Source organism: Thrips palmi, unplaced genomic scaffold (assembly GCF_012932325.1).
Source record: "Thrips palmi isolate BJ-2018 unplaced genomic scaffold, TpBJ-2018v1 HiC_scaffold_3, whole genome shotgun sequence".
In the NCBI taxonomy this organism is placed as follows: Eukaryota; Metazoa; Arthropoda; class Insecta; order Thysanoptera; family Thripidae; genus Thrips; species Thrips palmi.
Window position 1 is genome coordinate 12597181 of NW_023144630.1, and position 24385 is coordinate 12621565.

Genomic DNA, 24385 nt, shown 5'->3' on the forward strand with positions numbered 1-24385 from the left:
ACCCCCCTTTCTTCAAGACACAATTGACCTGCCTGCAGAAAACTCGATTTTTCGCAGTTTTTTATGCGTTTTTCGGCTATAAAAACCGAACCAGTTGAGCTAGGATAGACAAATTTCGCGTGTGCGGAGCCAAGGACATACCCAAAAAGTGTGCAAAATCTCACTGAGATCGGCCGAGCCGTTCAGAAGGAGTAGCGCGGACAGACAGACAGACAGACAGACACACAGACAGAAAAAACTTTTCAACCCCACTGGAGTAACAGGCTTCGCTATCGCTCAGCCAACAATTTTAAATGCTGCTGCAAGCTTGCAACATAATCCAATGCTGCCCTATGATATTACGACAGTGAAAGTTAAATTTAGACTATCGATCAAGGTTCTCATTTCCATTATCAAGATTGTTTACATGTTTGATTGCACAAGCAAAGGAAACTGTGATCTCAATACAATGAGACGTGAACCAATAGAAAGCAGAAAAAGAGTATTTTGTGAACTTTGAACAGCTATTTTGTATGTTTGTTTCCCTGGCTTGACTTAGTTCTAGTTCCAATGGTTACCTTGTAATGTTGGATCTGTGGATGGTCAGCTGAGTGGGTGAAGAGTCGTAGAAACATATTTGCAGAATGTTGTTGTTTGCGGTGCAGTTGCCTCGCACCACGCCATCACACTACACATCGAAAGTCAATCCAGGACAGGTGCTTGTAGATTTAAAGTTGGCATGTTGTTTATAACCTACACTACACTCCTTTGTCCCGTTTTGAAACCAAGGATAGACGGCGGGCACACGTCGAATGCCGCCCAGCGCCAGGTAACAGCAATTATAAACTGCAGACAACTTAAAACTTAGTGCAAATCCAAGTGACAACAAGTGAATCATTTTGTCCAGATTTGATCCACTTTATCGTCTCGAGAGAGAAGCGAGAAAACTGTCAACATTTGTTTGCAAGACTGTATCTAAAACGTGCAGAATATTCGCAAATCGTTGAACTGCGAATAACGGGGTGGGGCGGGGGGAGGTGGAAGGGGGAGGGGACGGGTTGCTTTTGTTTTGGTCGAGCGGCGTCTGCTACGCGTTCACCGTGCCGTAAGTGCAAAGTGCGTCCGTTAATTTTAGCTGCGTTCAATTTTGTCCACTTTTGCCTATCGGCTACGCACACCGCTGTCCAAGCACGCGCTTCTTCTCTCTCTCTTGCATTCGTTCTTGCTCTTCGACCAGAGTACGCTGGAGAGCAGCTTTGCGGCATGCTATAACCCTTGCTTCGTCAGCTGGCTGGACAAAAGCCGCTGCGCTCCATCCTTGTTGCATTTTCTTCTGATCATCGCTAACCTATTGAATTTGTGTGTACAGGTGACAAAGAAGGTATTATTTGGTGCCCATCGACCAGAACAGCTTGTGAGAGGCCGACGGGGGAATCGGACGATTCGTGAATGCCAGAAGAACTTCTGGATCTGGCTAGAGCATGGTGGTAATGTAAATAACCTAGCGATCCTCCTGTAGGGTCGCTAAAATAACCTGTTCAGGGAAACTCCAACGACTCAGATGAAATATTTTGGTCTAGACAGTCATTAGTGGGGAAAAGACGAAATTCATTTAAAAACATGCTTCACAAATGTGAATTGCGTTAGCCTGTGTGCAATTCGAGTGCATTCAACACCAACCCAAACTTTTGATGAGGGCACTCTTTGTTTGGCATTGCATCACTAGATAGACAATCAGACTAAGACTCAGGCTGTTATAAGCGCTGACTCAAACTGCATCCTGAATGTTTTTTGTATCAAATGTTTGTAGGTTAATTGCTGTGGCGTGTTGAATGAAACATTTTCCTGGTAGTCGCAGTCTCCGCTCATCAGCTGGTGAAATTTTTTTTACACTCAGGTAATGAAGCTTGAAGAGCATTTACAATTTTACGAGGTGGTGTTGGGGGCACTGCTTAGAACTGTTTCAATTAATTGTGAAGCCCAAAGCCACAGTACGGCCCGTGGCATTTTGTTTCACTTTTCCTGTTTACTTTCTAATTTGTTTACTGATCATTGTAAATTATATTTGCTTTTGATACTTGTTCTTTCTTTTCTCTGAATGTTCTGAATGTTTTTGCATTCAATGTTTGTAGGAAACCTCTGTGGCGCGCTGGCTGAAACTTTCTCATGACTGCCTCATCCGTTGGTGCTCACAAGCCGTGGACCGAATAGCTTCTGGATTCACATATCAGAAGATATACCAACAATTATGCTTCTGTCTCATGGCTGACATTCTTATTTCAATTTCTCTTTGGCCAAACATTTGAAACTTGAATTTCAGTTCTTCTTCCCTTGCTTTGCTGGTAACTTGAGTGCCAGGGGAGTAGTTTTCATTGTAGTTGTATTGTACTGTTTGGTTGTTTATTGATAAGACAGAAAGTCAGTAATACCACCTAGTCTATTTTGTTACTCAGTTTCCTTTCAAGTAGAACTAAAAGGGCAAAGTAAAAATGACTGCTCCATTCTGCTGTAAACTCTTCATTTGTGTGTTGAACTTATAAATGTAAAGAGTCTCTTTGGTTCATTTGACAATCTGATTTTGTAAGTTTCTCAATCATTTTCCTCTCACACCATCATAAATCAATGCAAATCAATTGAAATTTTATGAATTTATGGTAGTCTTTGTAACTCAGCCTGGTCACTACAGGGTGTGTCTCTCAGTTGATTGTTTAAATTTTTATGCTTCCCTGGTTAATGAAAGAGAACAATTTTTAGTCCAATATTTTTATTGTATGCAGATGACTGCTTGTTTGACAAATTCATTGTACAAGGACTCGGGTGTGGGTCTAAATTAGAATACTTGTTTCATAGTTGTGTATAACATTAGTTTTGTGGTTCATATAGTTTTACAAGTCTTTTGACAGCTCACAGTTAATTTTTTCTCAAAATCATTAATATTTTTCCTTACAGTTTAACATTTGTAATAATATACCTTTTTTCAGTTCATTTTTGCTTGAATTATCTATTTCCTTTTAGTTCATTATTTACCAAATTATCATCATTTATTAATTTTCAAGAACTACGTTTGATGTATGCTCAAATTGCTCTTGGAACTTTCTTAAGTCACTAATTAATTTTAAGACTACTGGTGATGTCACAGCCACTGCACCGGGGCATCTGGACATGGTTCCCAAGCGGCACACAACTCTAGGGGAATCAGAAAAGATTAACTCAATGTTCTGTTATGTTTAAACTGGCTGTTTCATTTTAGTTCTTGATTAATTTACCTTTCTATGTATTCATACGTGTGGCGCAGTGCAACTGGGTATTGGACATCAAAGATAAATGCTGTTGATACAAGTCCGATCAGTGCCTCTTCACTTCTTGTCGTTGTCAACACAACATTTTGATCTATGATTGTGTAGAATTTTTTGGCTTGGAAGACATTTTTATCTGGAATTGAGAATTCGATTTATTACAATATCCGATTCATTCTTAAATTGATACATGGCATCCTTTATTTATAACCAACCTAGAGCTATGATGCAGGGATCACCAGTAACCCCTGGTAAGAATTTCACCTCAGATGGTGAAGTTGTCTTCTGTAAGGAAACAAAGCATGTATGTATCAGGGAGTGTCAATTCATTCAGAGGAAATAATGTGCTACAGTATCATTTACCTCAGCTGCTACAAACAAGTTGCCAGTCTCATGAAAATAGTTAGAAATAATTGTCATGGCAATCAAAAACTGTACTTCTACATTGCAGCCATTTCTTTGCCATTGTCTTCTTAAAACAACATTAGTCATTGAGCTGTCTGAGCCACAGGATGTCATATAATCTATTAGCAGCTCCAAAAAATTTTCCTTGTAATCCGCAACAGCCAAATCAATTGTGTTTCCTGTTAGGAGCTGGAAGTGCTTATCTTGCCACCTCTTGTAAAAGAGAAAAGGCCACTGTTTTTGTGTTTCTGCCATTTGTACTTCCCCTGCAAGTGCCAAAAGTTAAATAAAATTGTTAGTTGGTTCCAAATTTCATTTATTCTACCTTCGATGTTTCAAGTTACCTTGAGGGTCATCCTCCTCTGTCTCATTGATTCTTTGTACACCGTTCACAATGTCTTGGCGCTGAAGCGCATAAGACTGATGCATCAATCTGTCTACATCTTGATTTCGCCAATGGCCTTCCCTCATTGTTCTAAAGATTTCCTGTAGCTCTTCTTGGAATTTTCTTTGACTTTCCAAGTCAGGTTCCCCCAGTCGAGGGTTGTACATCCCAGCTAGGACCCCCACAGCTCCTCGTGCCATCCTGGCCTGGGGTACTCTCCTGGGGACTGGGGCTGCCTTTCGCCCCTTGTGGTCCATGTGATGGGTGAAATTTTGAAGGAACGTATGGTAGCCATCATCAAGCTGTCGATCATTTGCTATCACTCTGAAGCATCTTTCATACCTTGTGGTCACATCCAGAGTGACAGCCTCGTAGATACGCACTCCTGGCGTTTTATGCTTGACAAGGTGCCTTTCTTTAAACACTGTTAAAAAATTTGGATTGAAATTTCATAACATGTTAATGTAATTATTATCACTTTTCTGTTCTGAAATTTCATGGCGATTTTCTGCAATGAAATAAATTTCATTGCAGAAAATCGCCATGAAATTTCATAGCAATGTGTTGTAAAACTTCATTAATTTGTTCATGAAAATTCATATGTAAGTTTTGACATTTTATTTCCGATTGAGGTATTGTACATCTTAAGTGGGTAATGAAATCTCGACCGGTATCTTGGCTCTGAGTTCCACACCACTTCTAAAAATTGAAAGCGGGCCAAGTCCACCTCAGACTCCGATCTTGCCCCGGAGCGATACTCAGCGAGATGAGTTGGTAACATGTTGTACCACAACCACGAGGAGGCTCTCGCTGGACCTAACCTAATGGCCGACGGTAGGCGCCAGCGAGTCGCAACATGGTTCTGCGTTTTTCTCGACTTCAGAGTAATATTTTGTTTAACACTTTTAGCATACGTCTAGAGTAGATATTCACTGAGGTAACCAAGGATAAACTTTTGAAAAAAATATTAATTTTACTTAAATGAATAGGCAAAACTTATTAGTGAACGAACACGGCGCTCCGAGCGCCACCTAGCGGCAGCTTCTTGAAACCTGACTTTGAGCCCAGGTGGCTGGCAGGCCGCACCATGTGAGCAGTGGATTGACCACGGTTTGCGTTTAATGATACTAAAATTCTTTTTTGGTGCGACATTTGATTTACTACTCATATCATCACGCTACATTACTCAGGGAAGAGCATAGAAATATTCCGAATCACGATTAGGTTCAAACTCAGACAAACCTGAAGTTCCTTCCACCCGGGCAATGTAAGAGCCATCAAAACCTGCCTATCACAAGTCAGAGACCGACATGAAAGTTTATATCTTGGTAATAAATTTTCAGAATCACACTTAATTTGTAGTTTCACGTTTTGACTTTTCATCAAATCTCTTGACGTTTCATTGCAGACTTGATTTTTCAAGGAGATATTATGACGTTTCATGGAATGTGTTATGACATTTCATTATATTTATGAAATTTTATGGCCGCTATGAAATTTAATGGCGTTCATGAATTTTCAATGCATATTTGTAATGAAAATTCATAGCATTTTTAACAGTGAACGCTTCGTCCTTTTGAAAGAGGTCTTCTCCAATCCACTTCTTTAGTTGGTTTATCTTGTCAGGATGAGCTTGCTGTCCTATTGAGTGAGACAGATCCAAGTCTCGCAGAAGATCAACTGGCACACTGTTCCATGGAATGGTGTACGAAAATTGGCCTCGGGGCAAGTTGCCTGACAAAAAAAAAACAAAAAAAAGATTAAATTTTGCCTTTCCTTGATTTCTGAAAATAAGGCAAAGCCCACCAATTGTACCTGCTTGGCTTGATGATGCCATGACAAACGAAAAGATTTTTCTTCAATGAACACTTGTACGAATGAGTCCGCGCGCAGCCGTTAAGTTGAAGTGTGGCGCTGCAAATGCTACCAACTAACGCCCTCAAACCAATCATGTTTTAGTTTTTTTTTAAATTTTAGGTCAGTCCTCAGTACATTTGATAAGTAATTGTTTAAGAGAGTTGTCTTAAAAAGACACTACATCACTTTCTTTTTTTAAGAACAATTTCAACTTTTCTTGAAAAACAAAGTCAGTGTATCGTTACGTTGGTATGGGAGGGAATGCCAAGCAAGGACGATGTTTTCTGATTTACTTGTGTTTATTTCATAGAATAATTCGTAAAATTAATTTCAATTACTTAATCTAAACTTCTTTGAAACATCGTCACTTAGTGCACTCATGGTGCACTAACTAAGAATTCAAAACATGGCAAGATCGAATGCGGCTCGCCACGGCCCAGTCGATTCTTCAGTTCATAACCCATGTGAAGCTCATTGAACAGACCTCCCTTAGTCAACGCTCTGTTGTGTACGAGAATGGCGGAATTCTGCCTCTGCTGGGATTACCTGGCCGGGCGAAAGAGTTTCTTTTATCTATCAGTCCACTCAGTTCTTTCTGTAAGTCGTTAATATTAATTTTTGTACCATGTTTACTTTGCGTAGTCTAGGATGAAGTTTCGTCGAAACATTGGTTAAATGGTTGTTCCTATCAAACACCACGGTCCTCTCGTAAGTTTTAAACTAAAAATTGTCCCTCTTCAATTCCAGTGTTTGCATTAACGAGGCTTACATAGACGCATTGTGCGCATTGCCACTTTGATGCTTTGAAAGCTGGATTTCGGTAAGTTTTAAGCTTTCTTTCTTCCTCTGATGGCATTTTTTGTTTTGGCCCATCATAACATGTTTTTGTTTTGTTTTTTTCTTTCTGGAAGATTATCGTGGGGATTTCCTTGGAAGCGTATCGGGCCAGAATTGGCCTGCACTCTGATCCTGGAAGGACACGGGGATGTGGCACAGCTTGCTTTGATGGACTCAAAATTGGACCACTTGGACTGTTTCTACCGTCACTTACCCTGTGCTTGCTGCTGCTCATATCCGGTGTAGAGCCAAACCCTGGACCACAATTCAGCTGCAAGTTGTGTCCTGCCAATTTCAGCAGTTATGAAACAATTTTTAACCATCAGAAAGAGGTTCATCTATCTGTACCGCGTTTCTACGAGGGATCACTCTGAGAAAAAATGACGGAAAATCTTGTACTGATTACTCCAGACTTCACCGTACTTTCAAAGCCAGCATTCACCGTACAGCCTACAGTGTTTACCGTACTTGTTTTACAAAACATACCGTTGTCATCTAACAGAAGTTACCGTACTTTTGTACGGTCCATGCTGCAGTCTTTTTACAGGCAATCCCGTACTTTCTTTAAAGTCAAATCCGTATCACAAATTTAGCTTCCCTGCGTTGAATCTCACTTGAGAGTGACTAACTAATACCGCAGAGGAAAAGGGGATCTGAGTACAGCTGTGCGCTGTCAATGGCACAAGGCTGGAAGTGACTAAACAATTTTGTTTATGTGGTGTCTTTTACTTACATCATTTGATATTGTATGGATCCACTGTCTCCATGCTGGATGTCTTGTTGCTGTAGCAGTTCTTGACAAAACTTGAGACACTTTGATTATGGATGAGTTTCAGGTTACTCATCCAGGGTAAAAGTTCATTCTCACATAAATGAGGAGGGCCGAGCAGAAACTGCATCGATACGTTTTAGAGTCCATCTCATCCCGCTTCCTCCACCAAAAGCCAACAAACTGAGATAAGAAAAACGTTCTTCCAGGTGAATCTTCCCAGGGGTTGTGCACTTCCTAAATGCGATTAATAACGACTTGAAAAGCACCCGCGAGCTTCTACTGTATATTCTAGAGTCACTCGCGATGGGTAAGCCCGGTGACAAGCCTTGACAGATAAAAATTCTCAAACTATTTCGTGAAATTCTTCAGGGTTACAAGAGAGACTCGAACTTTTGTTTACAAGGAGAACTTCTTTTGTTCTTTTCTCGCCTTCATTTGTCAAAACAAGGGGTGCCAACCTGATGCGAACGTCACAGTGAATCGTTTCGGAGCAGCTCTTCCTCGTGATCTCATCACACTACCTGGAAAATTAAAATCAAAGACAGCTCTGTTTTTCAATTTCCTTGTTGCATAGTAAGAGTCGAAAAATATGAGAAAAAAATATGATGATTTGGTTGGTGACTTTAAGGTTTTTCAGTGTACCCTGCGCCGCGCTCGAAGGCGCAGAAGCAGACGACGACTGTTGCACAACTTTGGAACGTTTTGTTGTTATTAATGAAAATGAGCGAGTCGTGGTTCAAACAGTCAGCTGGTGACGCGCAGCAATTGGTGCGATGATTGTGCTCTACACAACTACTCTCTGCGTGCGTAAGTCGTTGCAGACGGTGCCGTACGTTTTCGGCATTGGCCTTTCTATGTACGTAACCTCACGCCTGCACAGCTTTCGCAACACGACCCTTTTTTACGATCTCCCTTTTTTCATACGAACCAGTGCAGCATGCTTGCTTGCGATCCTAAACTTCTTTGTTAGTGGGCAATATTGTGCCGTGAACATCAGCCTCAACACAGTGCGATATTTGTGGTTGTTTATACCAAACTTCCAACCAGCAAACCAAGACCCTCTCTATTCTCAAAGCTTTCTTTGCTGCAAATTGGTTGCTCTTTTGTCTTGTGAGACCCTAGGCTTGTGGGCTCTCATTTTCTTGATAAAATATTTTTATATCTGACTAACATCTTGTTGTGTGTATGTGTGCGGATGCAGGTCACTGTTGGAGAACACACACCGGTGGGACGACTGCGAAGTGCTCATTGGCAGTGCTACTGCTTCTGTCATGACAGCTGCCAACTCCAAGCCAAGGAGGTGATCCACTGTTGTTCTTTTGGAGCCTCAGGGTGAGTTCATGTCATATTGACTCTCAGTGATGTGTCATGTAGCTTTGTCTACCATTTAATATCACTAGCCTTTAATTTTGAGTCGCATTCTTGTCTCTGAACGGTGCCCAACTAGCATTTTCATCAAATCGCCTCAATATTTTTCCGGCCTCTGCTTTTTTCCCCTCCACAATATAAAATATATTTTTCACTTAGTGACCTGCTGTTTCACAAGGCCCACATCTTTATGAATGAACTCTTTGTACTGTGTCTAACTTGTCATATTGTGTGTGAATTCCAGGCCACAATCAAAAATGCTCCAAGCCGGCAGCACCACCACCACCATCAGCCGCAACCTCCTTGGAACCACGACAGCCAACTGGAGACTCTCCTTGGCTGCACATTGGTGCTGCTAGTTTGCCAACAAGAGGAAGAACAGAAATTGATATTTTACATCCTGTGCTGTGTACAAAAAGTTTCTTTTTTTAGTTTTCTTTTCTTTTTTTCTTTAAGCTGTGTATTTAGTTGAGAGATCTCAAGGTAGTTTGGGAGTAAAATTATCAAAAAGAATCAAACTTCTGTGTATTTTGTCATTATTTTTTTATACTAATCCTAACTTGAACAATCTGGATGCGAACTGCTCCATTCAGAACAGGGCTTTTGTATTAGGCTGATGCTTTCTATTTGATGATGACTGTTGTAAAAGGGGATGCGTGTTTCAAATACTGACACTTTTTGCTTGAACTGGGATCTCAGGGAGGTCTAGCGGAGTCAAGAAAAACTTCTGCATAGGGAATAGCATATGTATTTTAATATCAAGGATTGCTATAAGTACTGTTTAACAGATGGTAAATCTCATTAGGGAATAAAATTTGTTTAATATAATAACAAAAAATGGCTCATCTGGTCAACAGATGTTTAACAAATAAAATGGGTAACAACAAAGCAACAGAGTCAATCTTTGAATTGTTCTTTTAAAAAAAAAAGTGTGTAGGCCTAATATTTAAATCAACCATTTAAAAGAAACACTGCTAGCTAAATTCAACTAAAGTGTGTATCAGAAATAGTACATGTAAAACAAGGAAAAAGCAATCATTACAATATGGAGAAGTGTTTTTCATGGCTTCTATCTGTCTCTATTACAGTCTTTTCTAATTTTCTAAATACTTCTTCAATTTATTGTTGAACTTCTCAATTGAGTTGACCATCCGTGTGACTAGTGCTGACAAGCAGACAGCTGGTGCATCTCGCCGTGTGTGCTCACTGCCCAGCTTACAAACAACCCTAAATAAGACAAGGAAATACATTACTCAGTATATTCTTTAAATGAATAAATGTTAGAAGAATGAATACAAAGTATTGAATTAATGGATATGTCATTACCTCTCAAGAAATTCAAAAGTAAATTTCAATTGTTTTGGGTAATGAGCATCAAATATAAAAGCACACTGCATCAAACCCATCAGCGCATCTGTGCTGTCTTCCGCCATCATTATTACTTGCCCATCAAGGGTAACATAAATTTTTTGGGCTGCATACATGTTCCGATCTGAGACAAAAAAAGGACAGACAGATCAGTTAATTGATGGTGACAGTAATTTGCTTATCTCTTTGTAATCTATGAATTTCCTCAGCAGCAAGTTTGCTGAGTCACATTAAGGCAAAGAGTGGTAAAAAAAATTACCAAGAGCTATTAGAGTAAGTCCTCCAGAGCGCACACGGCTTTCGATTTCATCCCGAGTACAGGTTCTCTGTAAAGAAAACAAAATTTATCCAGCTATGTTAATGGCAAGAGATATCAAGGTAGTATCAAGTTAAAGCAAACTAAAAGGCTTTTACCTCAGCAGTTGTGATGAATTCATCTGTTTTTCACTAAAATAGTTAGCAAGCATTTGAAAGGCCAATAGAAATTTCAATTCTGATTTTTTCCCAGCATCTTCCCATTTCCATTGCTCTGCTATATTTTTCACCCCACTTTCAGTATTTGGATTAGTTACAAACTGGAAAAGTGTTCTTAAGGTTACTGTAAAGTGAAAAAATGTGAAATATCATTTTCCAAAATAATTGTGGCATCATGTTTGTATTTAGGTTTCAGGTTGCTTACTATAAGATGAACTTAAACCCAAAGTTGAGGCACTCAACTCCCATTATTTTCTGAGTTATTGCAGTTTACGTAACAAATTTAGTCGTTCACTAAAAATTCTCCTTGCGATGAACCAAAAGTTGTCGAGACTTGATTTTTGTTTTACAAGTTCTTTATTGATTTGCCTATCTCGTAGCAAAGCCGGATTTCCAAAATTCCAACATGAAACAGGAATTTTTATCAAAAAACTCAAAAAAATACCAAAATTTTACCAAATTTAAGTAAAAAATTCAAAACGCATTTTCCAAACAGTAATTACAGCTTTTCTATGCATATATTGTCAAATCCGGCTTTGCTAGTCTGTTTGCATGTCCATTAAGCCTTAAAATAAAAAGTCACACCTCCGTAAACTTTTTGGTTCATCGCAAGGAGAATTTTTAGTAAACGACTAAAATAACACTAAAACCCTCATAACTTTGGAACTAATGGGAGTTGGGAGTCCAGTCTGTGGCTGTAAAAGTTTTTTATAGTAAGCAACTAAATCACCAAAAACCAAAGCACTGCCACCTATACTTTGGAAGATAGTTTTTTCACCTTACAGTAACCTTAAATGGTGCTCATAATAGTCCCTCATAGGTATTTCTGAACTTCGACCACAGAGCCTTAGAAAATGACTGGATTGCCACCGCAATTCAAAGAGAAATGGCCAATTCAATTTCAGTTTTCTGATTTCACTTTCATTCTCTGAAAAGAAAAATTTATATAAATGCATTTAAATAACAGTCCCTTGAATCATTTCAACTCTAAATTTCTTTGGAATAAACTTACCGGGATCATCTTGGTCCTCCTCCTCCCGCTCTTCGGCAATCACCTGTAAGGCCTGGCCTATGTCTCGCCTTTGGAGTTCATAAGTAAGGTGCATCAGCTTTGTGATTTTTTGGATGTCCCAGGACTTCTTGTGGGTAAGCCTACTAATGGTTATCATAACATCTCTGTACGCTTCCTGGCTGATCTCCATGGTTTCGGTGAGGTCTGGAGCGTACTGATCAGCAAGGACTCCTGGTGTTCCCTTTGCTTGACGTGCATGTGAAGCGCAAGGAGCTTCATCAACAGGTGTGCCCCATCTTCCTTTGTTTTCCATTGAATGAGAAAGTGACAACAGAAAACTTGGGTATCCTGCTTCAATTACTTCATTGTCAGTTGTCACCTTTATACATGTGTATCTCTCACACACCTCTGAGCTAATCAACTCATATATCTTCGTGCCAGCTGTTTTTGTCTTGACATAGTAATGTTTTTTGAAACGCTCATATGAGTTGAATAAATCTTTTGATATCCACTTTCGCAGACGGATAACATCAAGTTGATCTGCAATGGTCCCAGCTTGTTGTGCAGCATCCAATTTCTGTAGTATACTGAGCGGTACCTTATCCCAAGGCACTTGATAATTAAAAGCTTTCCATTGTTTTCTAATAATTTCTGCAAAACGACCAAAATTAGAAAATTAGATTAAACCTCTTCTGCCATAAGTTATTTTCTGTGCAACACAAAGTTACCTTGGGCTGGTTCTCCATCAGAATCCATTTCAACATCAGGTGTCTCATTTTGGGCTGTAACATAAAATCCAAAATAAATGCTTGCTTTTCATGAAAATATCCTTGAGAATACAATTTTGTGCAATAACTCACAATCTGATCCAAGTAATAAGAGAGCCTCAGCGGCAGTGCTTTGGGTGGACGAGCAGGATGGTCGAATTTCCTGAGATCGAACATCAAAGAACCGCAGTTTAAACTACATTTTCACCATTTTCTTCATCTACAACTAGAAGAACAAAGACTCACCGCCATTTTCTCGTTAAATATTCATGTAAATCACTGAACCAATTCCAAGTGGATCAGTCAAATAACTTTGAAGCAAAGTCTCTCGTTTTAACGGTCGCCGCGCTTTTCTTGTGGAAACGAAACCGCCAGTCAAGTCTACCAACCATGCACTGCCAATTTTTTTTAAAAACGTCATTTTTACGAGCGCTTTGGTTCAAAATTGTTGGCAAAAATATTCGTTCATAAAAAAGAACCTTCAGATTTCATACTCTTGACCTGTGTTTCGCCGTGCTTAGAAAATGTTAGTAAGTTCGTTTGTCTTCGAACGTTCGTGTATTGTGTTCCCGCCACCAGCACGAATTCTCACCAATCCGAGAGCTCGAAACAGCCCAAGCAGCTTTACTGGATGCACCTTCATGCGGTTTTAGTGGTGTTAGCCTCGAGTGTGAATTAAAAAGTAGGAATTGTCCTTGGTTTGTGTACTTTGTAATATTTAAAGTTGGTATAAGAAAAGATGTGGTTCATGTTGATGTTCTCTGCTTGCAGATCTCATGGCATTGAATCTGATTTCCCTGGTTCATACGGAACTTTTCTTGGATCTAACCTCAACATGTAAACATGGCAAGATGTAAATGAATCGATTTTTTTATGTCATTCGTGCCAGACTAGATTCCTGGTATGTATATCCAACAATTTTGAAAGAATATGTAATGTTAAATTTTCCATTGTACAGTTTGCTTTTTATTTTCAGGTGCAAAGAGATTTGTACTGTGTTGTGGACTCATTCTATCTTTAAACGACATTAGTGAGCAATCTTCCTGAGTACTTTAATGATTTCTCTGGTTCATGTGGACTCATTTATCTAATTTCAACATGTAAATCAGTCTGGAGTGAGTCAATCTTTTAACTTCATTTGTGCCAGACTTGTTTTTCCTGGTATGTATGTCCTACAATTTAGAGATGTGGTTCATGTTGATGTTTTCTGTTTGCAGATCTCATGGCATTGAATTTGATTTCCCTGGTTCATACGGAACTTCTCTTGAATCTAACCTCAACATGTAAACATGGCAAGATGTAAATGAATCAATCTTTTTTTGTCATTCGTGCCAGACTAGATTCCTGGTATGTATATCCAACAATTTTGAAAGAATATGTAATGTTAAATTTTCCATTGTACAGTTTGCTTTTTATTTTCAGGTGCAAAGAGATTTGTACTGTGTTGTGGACTTATTCTATCTTCTAACGACATTAGTGAGCAATCTTCCTGAGTAGTTTAATGATGTCTCTGGTTCATGTGGACTCATTTATCTAATTTCAACATGTAAATCAGTCTGGAGTGAGTCAATCTTTTAACTTCATTTGTGCCAGACTTGTTTTTCCTGGTATGTATGTCCTAAAATTTTGAAAGTTACCCTAAAGAAAATGTAATGTTTAATTTTGCATTATACAGTTGTTTTTTTATTTTCAGATGGAAAGTGTTTTGTACTGTATTGTTGGTCTTCCATATCTTGAAACAACATTTTAGTGTGCAACCTTAGTGAGTACTTTTTATGATACTTTGTCTCTGTTTAGCAGCATTTCGCATTTGCTTCACTGTTGTTTTTGTTGCAGTGCAAGATGGGTGTGTCTGCAGAAGTGCACCGGGCTAGGATTGGTACCTATGCAAGCAGTAGAGTATCAGTAAGAACCAGGAGAGGCCAACCTAAATGCTTCAGTTCATTTTTTTTTCAATTGCCAGTTTCTCTGGTCTTGATTCTCATCCTTTTATTCATTGGGGGCATTGAACTAAATCCTGGTCCGACTTACCGATGTGAAGAATGCTCTGCGGTACTGATTAGTGCTCAGCAATATTTCAATCACCAGAAGGAAGAACCAAGGAAGAACATTGCACAATACGCTGTTGTTTTAGTCAATGTTTTGGGCGGTTTGTCACTTTTAGTGCCTTCCAGTCCCATTTGTCTCGAAGCCATGTGTCACAGGATAAAGCCGTCCCCAGTTTTCAGTGTCCAGTATTGAATTGCTCCTTGTCTAAAGTAGGGCAAACTCTGAAAGTTCATTTGGAGACTCACATAGATGCAGGGCATGAGTTTATCTGCCCTTATGGTGATTCATGTAAGACTCTTCACAAGAACAAAAACTCATTCAGAGTTCATCTCTCTCGGAAACATTCGTCACAGCAGTCAACATGCAGCTCGTATTCAACCACCCAAAACCTACCATCAACCAGCCGTACCAGTGTGTCAGAAGTTTCTTCAGCTACCATTGTGCCTCAAGATTTGTCTGTTGCAGTGTCTAACCCTTTGGCACCAAATATCATAAAGAAAAATGTTTTAACATTTTATTTGGAACTCGAAGGACAAAAAGTGTTGCCTTCAGTCACAGTTCAATTTATCAGTGAAAAAATTGCTTCATTTACAGTGATGTCACATCATTGCATGAGGCAAACCCTTGAAAAAGAATTGGTTTCTGCTGGGTTGGAGAAGAGAAAGATTGCAATAATTTTGGACAATACATTCAGTGCTGATCCCGTTCATGGTATCCACCACTTTGGTCATGATCAAGAACAAGTCTCTAGCGTTCACCTCCGAAGAGAAGAAATGAAGAGGATAGCTCCTTACATACCATCGGTTGAAATTCCACTTCCAACTCCAAACATGGAAAAGATGGCAAGAGTTGCTCAGTATGTTCCACTGAAAGAAACTTTGGAGGTGCTGCTGGCAGATAACAATGTTAAGAGAGAGGTTTTAAAATCATTTTCAAGGCAATCCATTCCTGATGTTTATGAGGATTTCTGTGATGGCTCCAGGTAATGCTGTGTTTCAAGGCTGCCTCCGCCTGGATGCTGAAGAATGGGGACGTCACACTGGCTGAATTCGTGGTTGGTTTCACAAACCGGAAGTTCATGCTGTGCTGTTTCTGCTGAAGTATGCTGTTGAGCCGGCGCTACGTTTGAAGGTGAGTAAGGTTCGTCCAAAGTGAGAAGCTCTTCTATTTCTTGAATTACTTTTGCTTCGTCCATTTGTAGTGATTCGAGTGACCGGTTGATTGGGTGGTTGTGGTTGCTTCTGTCAGTGATTTCTTGTGTAATTTCTTCTCGTTCTGACTCTGTTAAGTACAAGTCCAGTACATGTGCATAATAGGACTTTATCTTCCGTTCCGCGTCTTCGCCCGGTTCTTCATGACTTCCTTCATTCAAATGCTTGTCTGTGTTTTCTAGCTTGCACTTTTCTTATTCAAATTGCTCTCTGCTGGACTCCTCCTGTTGTTTCAAAATTTGCATTTCCAATGAGTTTGTTCCTGCAGCGTATAGTCTTCTCCTCCCTTCTTTTTGAAACAGTTCGGGCGCATGTATTATTTTGTAGAGAGTAAAACCTTGATGTTTCTGTTGCAGTGTCCGTATTTCTTGGGTGATGATTCGTTCGAGGAAACTTCTTGATACGCAGTTCGATGTGGAGCCAGGTTTTCGGTAAGTTCTTGTGATTTTTCCTTTGATAGTTAAGTGTGTCGATTTCCTCTTTCTGCTGGTCCGTACAAACTGCATCCGGGGGGACATTTTCACCAATGATTGATAGGGCCCTTGTCTGGGTTTCGATGTTGGACAGGGAAACTAATCAATGTTCTTGTTGCAACAGGTTTGGGTTTCTTGCACTGCGGCGTCGACGGAGTTCGTCGCCTTCGGAAGACTAGGAGTACTGGAAGGAGATCTACATAAATTTTATGAGCATGAGCGAGCAAGCAATCCATTCTGTGAAGGCCTGAGACTAGGACGTCTGCCAAACTCCTTTCGGTGCTTCCTGTCTGTGTGCCGCTCTATTTATCTGCCTGCCTTGACTTTTCACCAAAGTACGTAAGTTGCCATTTGAATGTATGAACGTGAGAAAAGTGAGACAAGTTTGACTAATTCATTTAATATTGTTGCAGAGTTGTTATGAGGTCGACGTTGTTTGCCAGAATGTTCAACAGACTTTTACCCTGGACAAAGATTTTATCATGGGTCAACCTATAGAAAGACAAGCCGCCGTGGATATTGGGTAAGAACAACATGAAGTTATTTGCTTGGCTCTGAATGTTTCTGTGTGTGTGCTTTCGGCAATGAAGCTGACTTGGAATTTGTTTTTGATGCTGTGGAGTAATCATCTCTACGCAATTTGTTCAGCAACTGTGACAGTACTAACGTGGGCATTATTAACGTGGAATCTGTTGTTGTTTGCAGTGTAATGACAAAACCTTAGAAACCTTTTGTTTACGTTGGACTGGAACTCTTTTGTGGACCTGGAACTGTTCTTCAGTCTGGCTGGCAAACGAAGAAGTGAATTTCCCTTTGGGCTAATTGAACGAACAACTGGCCCATTATTTAGAGCCTTTAGAACTGATGTGAACACATCTCGAATGGTCAATCTTCACCTGAAGTAGAACTGATGAGGTAAGCTGTTGCGTCTTTAGCTCATGCTTTAGTGCACCCTTTTAGATTGGGGGCTGCAAGGCCTCTCTGAACGCCTGCTTTTATGCATCTTAAGTTTGTGCCTTTTGTATGCACAACAGTAAATTTATAATGACTGTACTAGAATAATATTTTTTTTTTAAATTATTTTACTTATAATATGCCCGTTGGATTTTTAAAAATTTGAACCACTGCATGGCTGCGTGATCTGATTTTATTGGGAAGGGCAGTCTTGCTTGGCAATGATTGAAAGCTTTACCTGATTCTACCAAAGCTTATAATTCCGCATGAGTCACTCAATAATTGTTTTGTGCCGGTGTTAATGTTTGTGCTAGTATGAATGTTTTTGACCGCTATGGGTGACTTACTAGGCCTGGTTGCTTTAATTTTTAAGTATTTCATGGTTGTCTCACAAACTTTGTATTGTAATTGCAGGGGTACTGAACGTGCATTCTGTTAGATGAGTGGATGATTTCCTGCGTCTATCCTAAATCTCATCCATGGATATCGACCAAATGTGAAGACGTCGTGGTGTTTACGAATGTGCTTTTCTACCTCCTCCTTCCGTTCTGGTGGCAAAGCAGTAGCTTTGATCATGGCATCCGAGTCTGCAGGTAATGACATTTGTATTGGAATCAGTTGTTTGTATGGCAATTCAACTTTTGTGCCGAGTAAGTTTTGGGTCTCATATTCAGTTAAATTTTGGTGTTTTGTCCCATTGGCTATTAGATTGCTCTGCATCGACATTTTTAAATTTTGTTGCAAGACTCTTACCTACTCTCCTCGTTTTACTTCTCCTCCTCGTAATCTTGGTTTGCAACAAGGCCATCACACTGTGGGGGTGGAGTGGTAGGACGTATGCTATTACTGTAAACTTGAGAATTTGGACACAATGGTCTGCAAGGTTTAATAGTGATACATGCCTGTCACACACGGTACAACGCACAGTGGGCCAGAACCCCTATTTTCGTGATCACGGCCTCCTGCAAAGCCGTTTATCGACCGAATTGGATCAAATTTTAACTGAAGCTTCCTAAGAGGTCCCTTGAGAGATGGAAAAAGTCAGGTTTGCATAATTGTCGTTTAAAGGTAAATTTGACTAATGTATAAATCCAATTAACCCTTAATTGCAAACAATGCTATTCGGTTGCATAGATTATGATATAAGCAGGTGCTGGGCAAAATTTCAGGACCACAGGACAACAAAAACATGCATCTTTCGTCAATTTAAGGTTAAAATCCGGTGAAAATTTAGGTTTTTGACGATTTTTGTGTATTTGTGTAAGGTGTATGGTTTATTTAGTGTCTGATGTAAATAATGCACCCCAAACTAGTGCACACTCTCATTCCAGGAGCGTGACATCACGTTGAAACAAACGTGACAAAATGTCACATTCGTTTGAGCATTGTGTCACATTCGTTTGAATGTGAACAAGTTAACTTTTAGTAGATACACATCCAAACGAATGTGACACAATGCTCAAACCGGATCAAACGAACGTGACACTTTGTCGCGTTCGTTTCAACGTGACGTCACGTTCCTGGAATGAGAGTGCATTCTTATATCGAGCGTAGACTAGTACCAACAAGGGTTGACACGTCTAAGCAACCTGAGACGTTCCAACACGCACTGAACAGTTTGTTTTAGCGCAGAGTCGTTTCAACGGTACCAACCCGTATTGTGAATTTTGGACCTTTTCCGACACACATCGACGAGTTTTAACAGTATCAAGTTCTTTCACTTAACAAGACGGGAGGATTCCCGCACTGTTAAAAATTATGTTGTAATTTAACAGTAAATATGTTGCTAATTTTCTTAATGATCAAAGTTGTTTTCAAATGACTTTCGTTGTTTACTAACGAGTTGCGTCGTTCGTCCACAAGATGTTTGTAAACCGGTAGACAGCCTTATTTGCATCAATTTTTATTGCCGATTAGGTCACAGACCTCGTAGAGTCCCGGTTACCCCGCAGTAACCACTTCTTAGATTGCTGGGTTGTTTGTACGCAGCAAAATATTGTTTTGAAACAGCATAAGTCATAAAAATAATTAGCAACGAATTCGTCGTTTTAAAACAAGCAAACTTGTTCACAAACAACAGCGTTGTCGAGGTTGGTAATTGTGTTGTTGTTTTAAAACAACAATTTTTAACAGTGCGACACACACCGCCACTAACCGCAACGTTAGAACGTCGACGCGTACCGATAAAACGTTCGAAAACGTTTGAACACGTTCGAACATGTTGGGACAAGCTCAGACGTGTTCGGACACACGTTTGAACTTGGACACATTCAGACGTCCGAACACGCTTGAACACGTCCGAACAGGTATGGACACATTCAAACACGTTTGAACAACACGAAGCAACATAAATCAGATGCGGGAAGGCGCTGAAGCCGATTGGGTAGCAAAAACACATGACCGTCAAAAACCAATTATTTATAGAAAATGCTAATATTTTCATAAATCGATGCAAAAAAAAATTGCGGCTAAGTGCGGTTGAATGGCCGGTTGCCCGTAGTATCTACAGCATCCACCTACCAATCCCAGTTGAAATGGTCGGGGGGTAAAGGGGGGTAACATAACTTTTCCTCCAATTTAAGTCGAATTTGGGCATTTTGGGCAATATTTTGCTTAGAAGCGTTGTCTGTAGAACCCTTAGACGGACGAAGTTCGGGTCCGGTTCACTCACGGCACTTTTCTACACAGTATTAATTAAAGTTCCGTGCTGGGATGCAGGTTACCGGGATTGGTTTGCATCCAAACTGGGAGGAAGCGATAATGTGCGATTTACCCCAAATCATGAAAATATAGATACAAATTCTGACTTTGCAGCCCTGCCATTCAAATACGATGCGTCCTATCGCCGAACCGACGCTTGATTTGGGTTCAGTGGACATTTTGGAGTGGAGAATCGGTGTTGGATGGGGTCCAAAGTCACTTTGAATTTTGACCCTATGATCACGGAAATAGGGGTTCTGACCCACTGTGGGGCGGTGGCCAAACAAGCACCAGAAGACTGATTCCAAGAATCGTTTTCGTGTGTTCCTCTCGCACTCATGGTGTGTCCCGTATTGGTGCGAAAGAGCCACAGCATTGAAACGACTCTTCATGTCAGAGTGATGTTTGGCTTTTCCACGGAGTGTTTTGTTTTGGGAAATGACGCCGCTCCTGTCACTCCGATAGTGACTGTCAATGCATCTCAACAGGTGCATCGCCCAGGCACGCGAACAGCCACCGCATTCAAGTCCGGTCTGTTGAGAGCCTGTTTGCCGGCCGCGAACCATGCGCTAACCAGCAAGGCGAGAGAGGGAAGGGAGTTGGACACTGCGGCTTCTACTCCTTCCCAAGACCGTGGGGAGTAACAGGGAAGGACAGGAAGGCCACATGGGCCTCAAGGGGCACTGCATTCTCACCCTCTATCTTCACTTCTCGCACTTTATCGCCAGCGGCGAGGCGCAGGCACCACCTGGTTGGGCTTGAGCTTCTTGGGCATGACGCTGCTTCCGGTGGCGCTTGACTTCGTGGTGGACTTGCGCCGCTTATTTCCCACAGGTGGCACGCCTCTGTCCTCGCGCAGGGCACGGTAGACAGGCGGTGCCCGTCGCGCTGTAGGCCGCGACAGTCGCGAGGGGAGATCTGGGTCCCTCGCTTCCCGCAAAGGAGGCAGCGGGACAGGGCTCGGAGAAGTCCTCCGCGATACACTCTCTGTAAGCAAATTTAAGTTTGGTCACATAAGGGCATTCCGCATAAAGGGCCTTGCTACTAAGCACCATCTCACGGCGTAGAAATCGCATCCCCTTCTTTTTCACTTGGAATGAAGAGTCGGAACGGCTTCAAAACCCCGAGTCGCACTAGTGCTTACTGTAGTGCCAACATCAACCAACTCACGTTTATAGTCGCGGAGGTAAAACAGTGAGCTTTCTAGCTCCCGCCTGCGAGCCGCCCAGTAGATTTCTTGAGCGATGGCCTCAGCAAGGTCGTCCTACAAACATGTGAGCCTCATTTAGTCGTGGGGCACGCCACCCTGGGCCACGAATAGTGACTGACGCACGTACGTCCAGGAAATCCACGCAATTGTCGATGGACACTGTAGGTGCCGTCGGCGTTGGGCTCAGCCTTGATCCGGCCATGCTGCGCAGAGCTCGTGTAGTTTTCCCGGTGCTCGTGCTCGGCAACGCTCCCGGGTTGCGACAATCGCAAGTTCAAGTCACCACCTTGAGACAAAGGGCATGGACACGCCAGAAAAGGCGGATTTCCCCGTTGGCAATAGCGGCCCATAGCCTGCGTAGCTGCGACGTGTGGTTGGTTGCCTACTCACCACGGCGGTTGCCGCAAAAGAGCCGAGAGGCATTCAAGACCAGGACCAGGCGGCTAGCGAGCGGGCCGGGTGCAGCTGGTCGCACTCGCACAACGCCCCCGCATGCCAGGTGCGTGGTGGGGCGGAGATCCGTGGTAGTCTGGATGCGGTGCCAGAGCCCTTAATGAAGTTCTCCGGGCTGGTACGTGCTTCCCCAATGGGAGTTCTGCACAGAGTCCTGACCCTGGTTTTGAATGCCGCTCGGCTATACGGTGCCTCGAGTAAAAAAGGCATGGGGCTTGCCCGCACTTGCCCGTAGCGCAGCCACTTGACGACGGGTGATGCAAGCCGAGTTACCCTCGCCCGCCCTCGCCAGTGTACGCCATGCACGTTGGTCACCGCCTTGTCCGTGAGCGCTGTAAACGACGCGCGCGTCTCTCAGAAAGGCCTCTCGAGAGTTCCACTATTGTCGGAGCCGTTGTGGGCATAGCTCTCCAGGAGATGACAGACAAAAGGATGTGGGGTCAATCTAATATTCCAATATTACATAAAACACAAAGTAATTTTGCCGTTTAATCCATCAACATCGGGCGCAGTGGCGGCATGTTCCCCATTCGCAACAGTGCTGCCATCTACAGGTGATTCAAAAGGAGTAAAACAGGAAACGGTCATGGGGCGACTAACACGACAATGCGTCCCAGCGTGTTTCCGGCTTCGTGTCTTGTACTAAATTGTTCTGAGGATTCTGTTATCCTTCGTGCGTGCTGAATTCTTTCAACCGTCTAACTCCTAAATCAATCTCCTTAATCCTAAAGTCGACATGAAGTAAGTGTAGGGGAAGGCGTCACTGAAGGTTCTCATGATTACGTAACCAATTCGCGATCCATCCGAAATGATCGTCTTTCTGTTCGAGCGCACCTTAGCTCCGTCTTCAGTGAACATTGTGTCTTATTAAACGATCAGGAACTGGTTACCTGCGAAAAACACCACGATTATACTAGCTGGTGTCTCATTATTAGTTCCTGTTGAGTTCTTGTGCGCAACTTAGTTATTCGCGGTGGTTCCCCCTGTGTTTCTAGCTCTTAACCTCCAAACATTGTGTTTCAGTGCTCATGAAAATCCGGTCCAGCAGGAAGACCAAGATCTCGCTGCCAATTTTTGGCCCGCCCTTCTATTCAAAAAATAGGGGGAGGGCCTATGCATTTGCCTTTGTGTCTGTGTGTTGTTGTTGTTGTTGTTGTTGTTGGCGTCTGTGTACAAGGAAGGAGTTGAGCTAGAGTAACCAGATTTGGAGGGTACTTCAGGAGTACCGTCCAAACAAATAATCCGGTGGTGCAAATCCCGTCCGGGTCGCACAAGGGCTGCTGCAGGTGCATCATGGTTAACATGAGCGGGAGGGGGATTTCCGCCATTATTGGTGCTAGCAGGGCACATAGGGGTATTTTTGGAATCGGGGCGACGAGACAAGATGAATGGACCTGGTCTCGACCCCATCGGCCGCTTTTACAAGTTGGCCGGATCAGGATCTTCAAAAAAGAGGGTCGACCGACTAAAAAAATTTATTGCAGATTTCGATTGGTCTCAGCAAGACCTTTTCAACGAGGGGTCGGAAAGGGGGTCCAGGAGCCCGACTTCGTCTATTAGTCACATCAGGATCTTGAAAAAAGGGAGTCGACCGACTGAAAATTTTAACTTAAGTTTTGGATAGGTCTTGGCAAGACCTCTTCAACGAGGGGTCGGAAGGGGGGTCCAGGAGCCCGCCTTCATGAGTTATGGGAAAAAGTGCGACGGACTCGTTTTGCGCTCCTGCTGTGCCTCTATTGCAAGGAGTTGCAGTAGCATGGCAAATATTGGTATTTTCGGAATGAGGGCGATGAGACAAATGAAACGGGCATATTCTAAGGACAGTTGGAGTAAAAAGTGTAAGGACCATTGCATATTGTGAATAGAAGGGAGGGCCTAAGTCACGATGGTACATCGATAACTTTGCTTTACCCGCTCACGGTGTGTGTGATGCGAGCGGGCCGATGGCCCGGGCCTTCGACTGGCCAAGTTGGGTCTGATGCGAGGGCCGAAGGCCCGAGAAAAGGCTGCCGGCAGGCCAAGCTGGGCCGGCCCCCTGTCGAACCGAGTTGCCGGCGCAGCGAAGCGGAGCTGGCAACTCGGTTCGACGGAAGGGCGGGCCCTAGCTTGTTTTCATTGATCTGTTTCAGGCGTTTTATTGTGATTTCTTTCCGTTTCTTTCTCTTAAACCTTTTGAAACTATAACTGATTCCCTCCTCTCACACACTATGCGATAGATCTAAGATGCCTAAACTATTCTGTTGAAAGGTTGCTCCCAACTTATACTTAACTCTCACTATTTGGATCTCATTGAGCATCTAGTCTGTGAAGTTTGACCAAACTCTCTCCTTTTCTGCAGCAATCGCAGCACCTGGAATGGCGCCTGAAAATCCACAAGATGTCGCTGTGGTGCCTGTCGAAGTCCCAGCTCCACAAGCTGCTCAAGTGGCGAGTGAAATCAATCACAGTGCACGTAAGTATAATAGTGTGTTCATGTTGCTTATGACTTTGGATGTATTACTGTAATATTTCTGTTCATCTACAGGAATGCTGTGTGCACTTTGTCATCAAAATGAATTCAACTGCATTCTACGCTGCTACCACATGTTCTGTACCACATGTGTGAACCGCATTATTGAAATTATGATGGTACCAAGATGCCCAAGATGCCAACGGAAATTTTCTTCTTGGGATGTCGTCTTAACCGGCTAGGAGGTTCCTAATATAACTTGCTTACACTGTAAATCCAATGGCAGTACTTTTGGTACCTTTTTTGGCGATACAATCAAGTATCGCCAATAAACGGCCTTACGGAAAAGTATTGCCTTCAAAACGA

At 42.0% G+C, this 24385-nt stretch overlaps 3 protein-coding genes and 2 long non-coding RNA genes across 7 annotated transcripts; 3 read left to right on the forward strand and 2 right to left on the reverse strand.

The window, feature by feature from the left end:
- Positions 1-1040: 1040 nt before the first annotated feature.
- Positions 1041-1857, forward strand: LOC117648222. The gene is made up of 3 exons (XR_004587878.1): positions 1041-1084; positions 1349-1466; positions 1790-1857. It is a non-coding gene; the product is annotated as an uncharacterized LOC117648222 (long non-coding RNA).
- An 869-nt stretch (positions 1858-2726) lies between these two features.
- Positions 2727-4146, reverse strand: LOC117648221. Its single transcript, XM_034390602.1, has 2 exons — positions 4025-4146; positions 2727-3946 (listed from the first exon to the last, which is right to left on the reverse strand). Exons 1-2 carry the CDS (start codon positions 4107-4109, stop codon positions 3606-3608), a joined length of 426 nt encoding a protein of 141 aa, XP_034246493.1. The 5' UTR covers positions 4110-4146; the 3' UTR covers positions 2727-3605.
- Positions 4147-9604: 5458 nt separating this feature from the next.
- On the reverse strand, positions 9605-12434 carry LOC117648330. The gene is made up of 6 exons (XM_034390805.1): positions 11754-12434; positions 11531-11669; positions 10682-10855; positions 10527-10593; positions 10226-10391; positions 9605-10126 (listed from the first exon to the last, which is right to left on the reverse strand). Exons 1-4 carry the CDS (start codon positions 12064-12066, stop codon positions 10536-10538), a joined length of 684 nt encoding a protein of 227 aa, XP_034246696.1. The 5' UTR covers positions 12067-12434; the 3' UTR covers positions 9605-10126; positions 10226-10391; positions 10527-10535.
- Positions 12435-13137: 703 nt separating this feature from the next.
- Positions 13138-14612, forward strand: LOC117648332. Its single transcript, XR_004587893.1, has 7 exons — positions 13138-13202; positions 13292-13421; positions 13497-13635; positions 13738-13867; positions 13943-14127; positions 14214-14282; positions 14357-14612. It is a non-coding gene; the product is annotated as an uncharacterized LOC117648332 (long non-coding RNA).
- Positions 14613-14628: 16 nt separating this feature from the next.
- On the forward strand, positions 14629-16776 carry LOC117648333. 3 transcript variants are annotated; one of them, XR_004587894.1, is made up of 4 exons: positions 14629-15700; positions 16137-16211; positions 16378-16588; positions 16667-16776. XR_004587894.1 is itself a non-coding variant. In XM_034390806.1 (2 exons), the coding sequence occupies exon 1, from the start codon at positions 15166-15168 to the stop codon at positions 15553-15555; it is 390 nt and encodes a 129-aa protein (XP_034246697.1). In that variant the 5' UTR covers positions 14629-15165; the 3' UTR covers positions 15556-15700; positions 16137-16263. The 3 variants fall into 3 exon arrangements, 1 of the variants encoding a protein (XP_034246697.1); XR_004587895.1 differs by having other exon boundaries at positions 16378-16592; positions 16667-16770; XM_034390806.1 differs by lacking the exons at positions 16378-16588; positions 16667-16776 and having other exon boundaries at positions 16137-16263.
- Positions 16777-24385: the final 7609 nt, after the last annotated feature.

What these genes read in the sequence shown, in the direction of transcription:
- LOC117648221 (XM_034390602.1), bottom strand. Translation starts at nt 4,109, where the DNA reads ATGCATCAGTCTTATGCGCTTCAGCGCCAAGACATTGTGAACGGTGTA. An exon ending in AGAGGAGGATGACCCTCAAG is followed by an intron (nt 3,947 to 4,024) that starts GTAACTTGAAAC and finishes TGGCACTTGCAG; the next exon opens with GGGAAGTACAAATGGCAGAA.
- LOC117648330 (XM_034390805.1), bottom strand. Translation starts at nt 12,066, where the DNA reads ATGGAAAACAAAGGAAGATGGGGCACACCTGTTGATGAAGCTCCTTGC. An exon ending in TATTATGAGCACCATTTAAG is followed by an intron (nt 10,856 to 11,530) that starts GTTACTGTAAGG and finishes AGTAACCTTAAG; the next exon opens with AACACTTTTCCAGTTTGTAA. An exon ending in AATTCATCACAACTGCTGAG is followed by an intron (nt 10,594 to 10,681) that starts GTAAAAGCCTTT and finishes TTTTCTTTACAG; the next exon opens with AGAACCTGTACTCGGGATGA.
- LOC117648333 (XM_034390806.1), top strand. Translation starts at nt 15,166, where the DNA reads ATGTCACATCATTGCATGAGGCAAACCCTTGAAAAAGAATTGGTTTCT.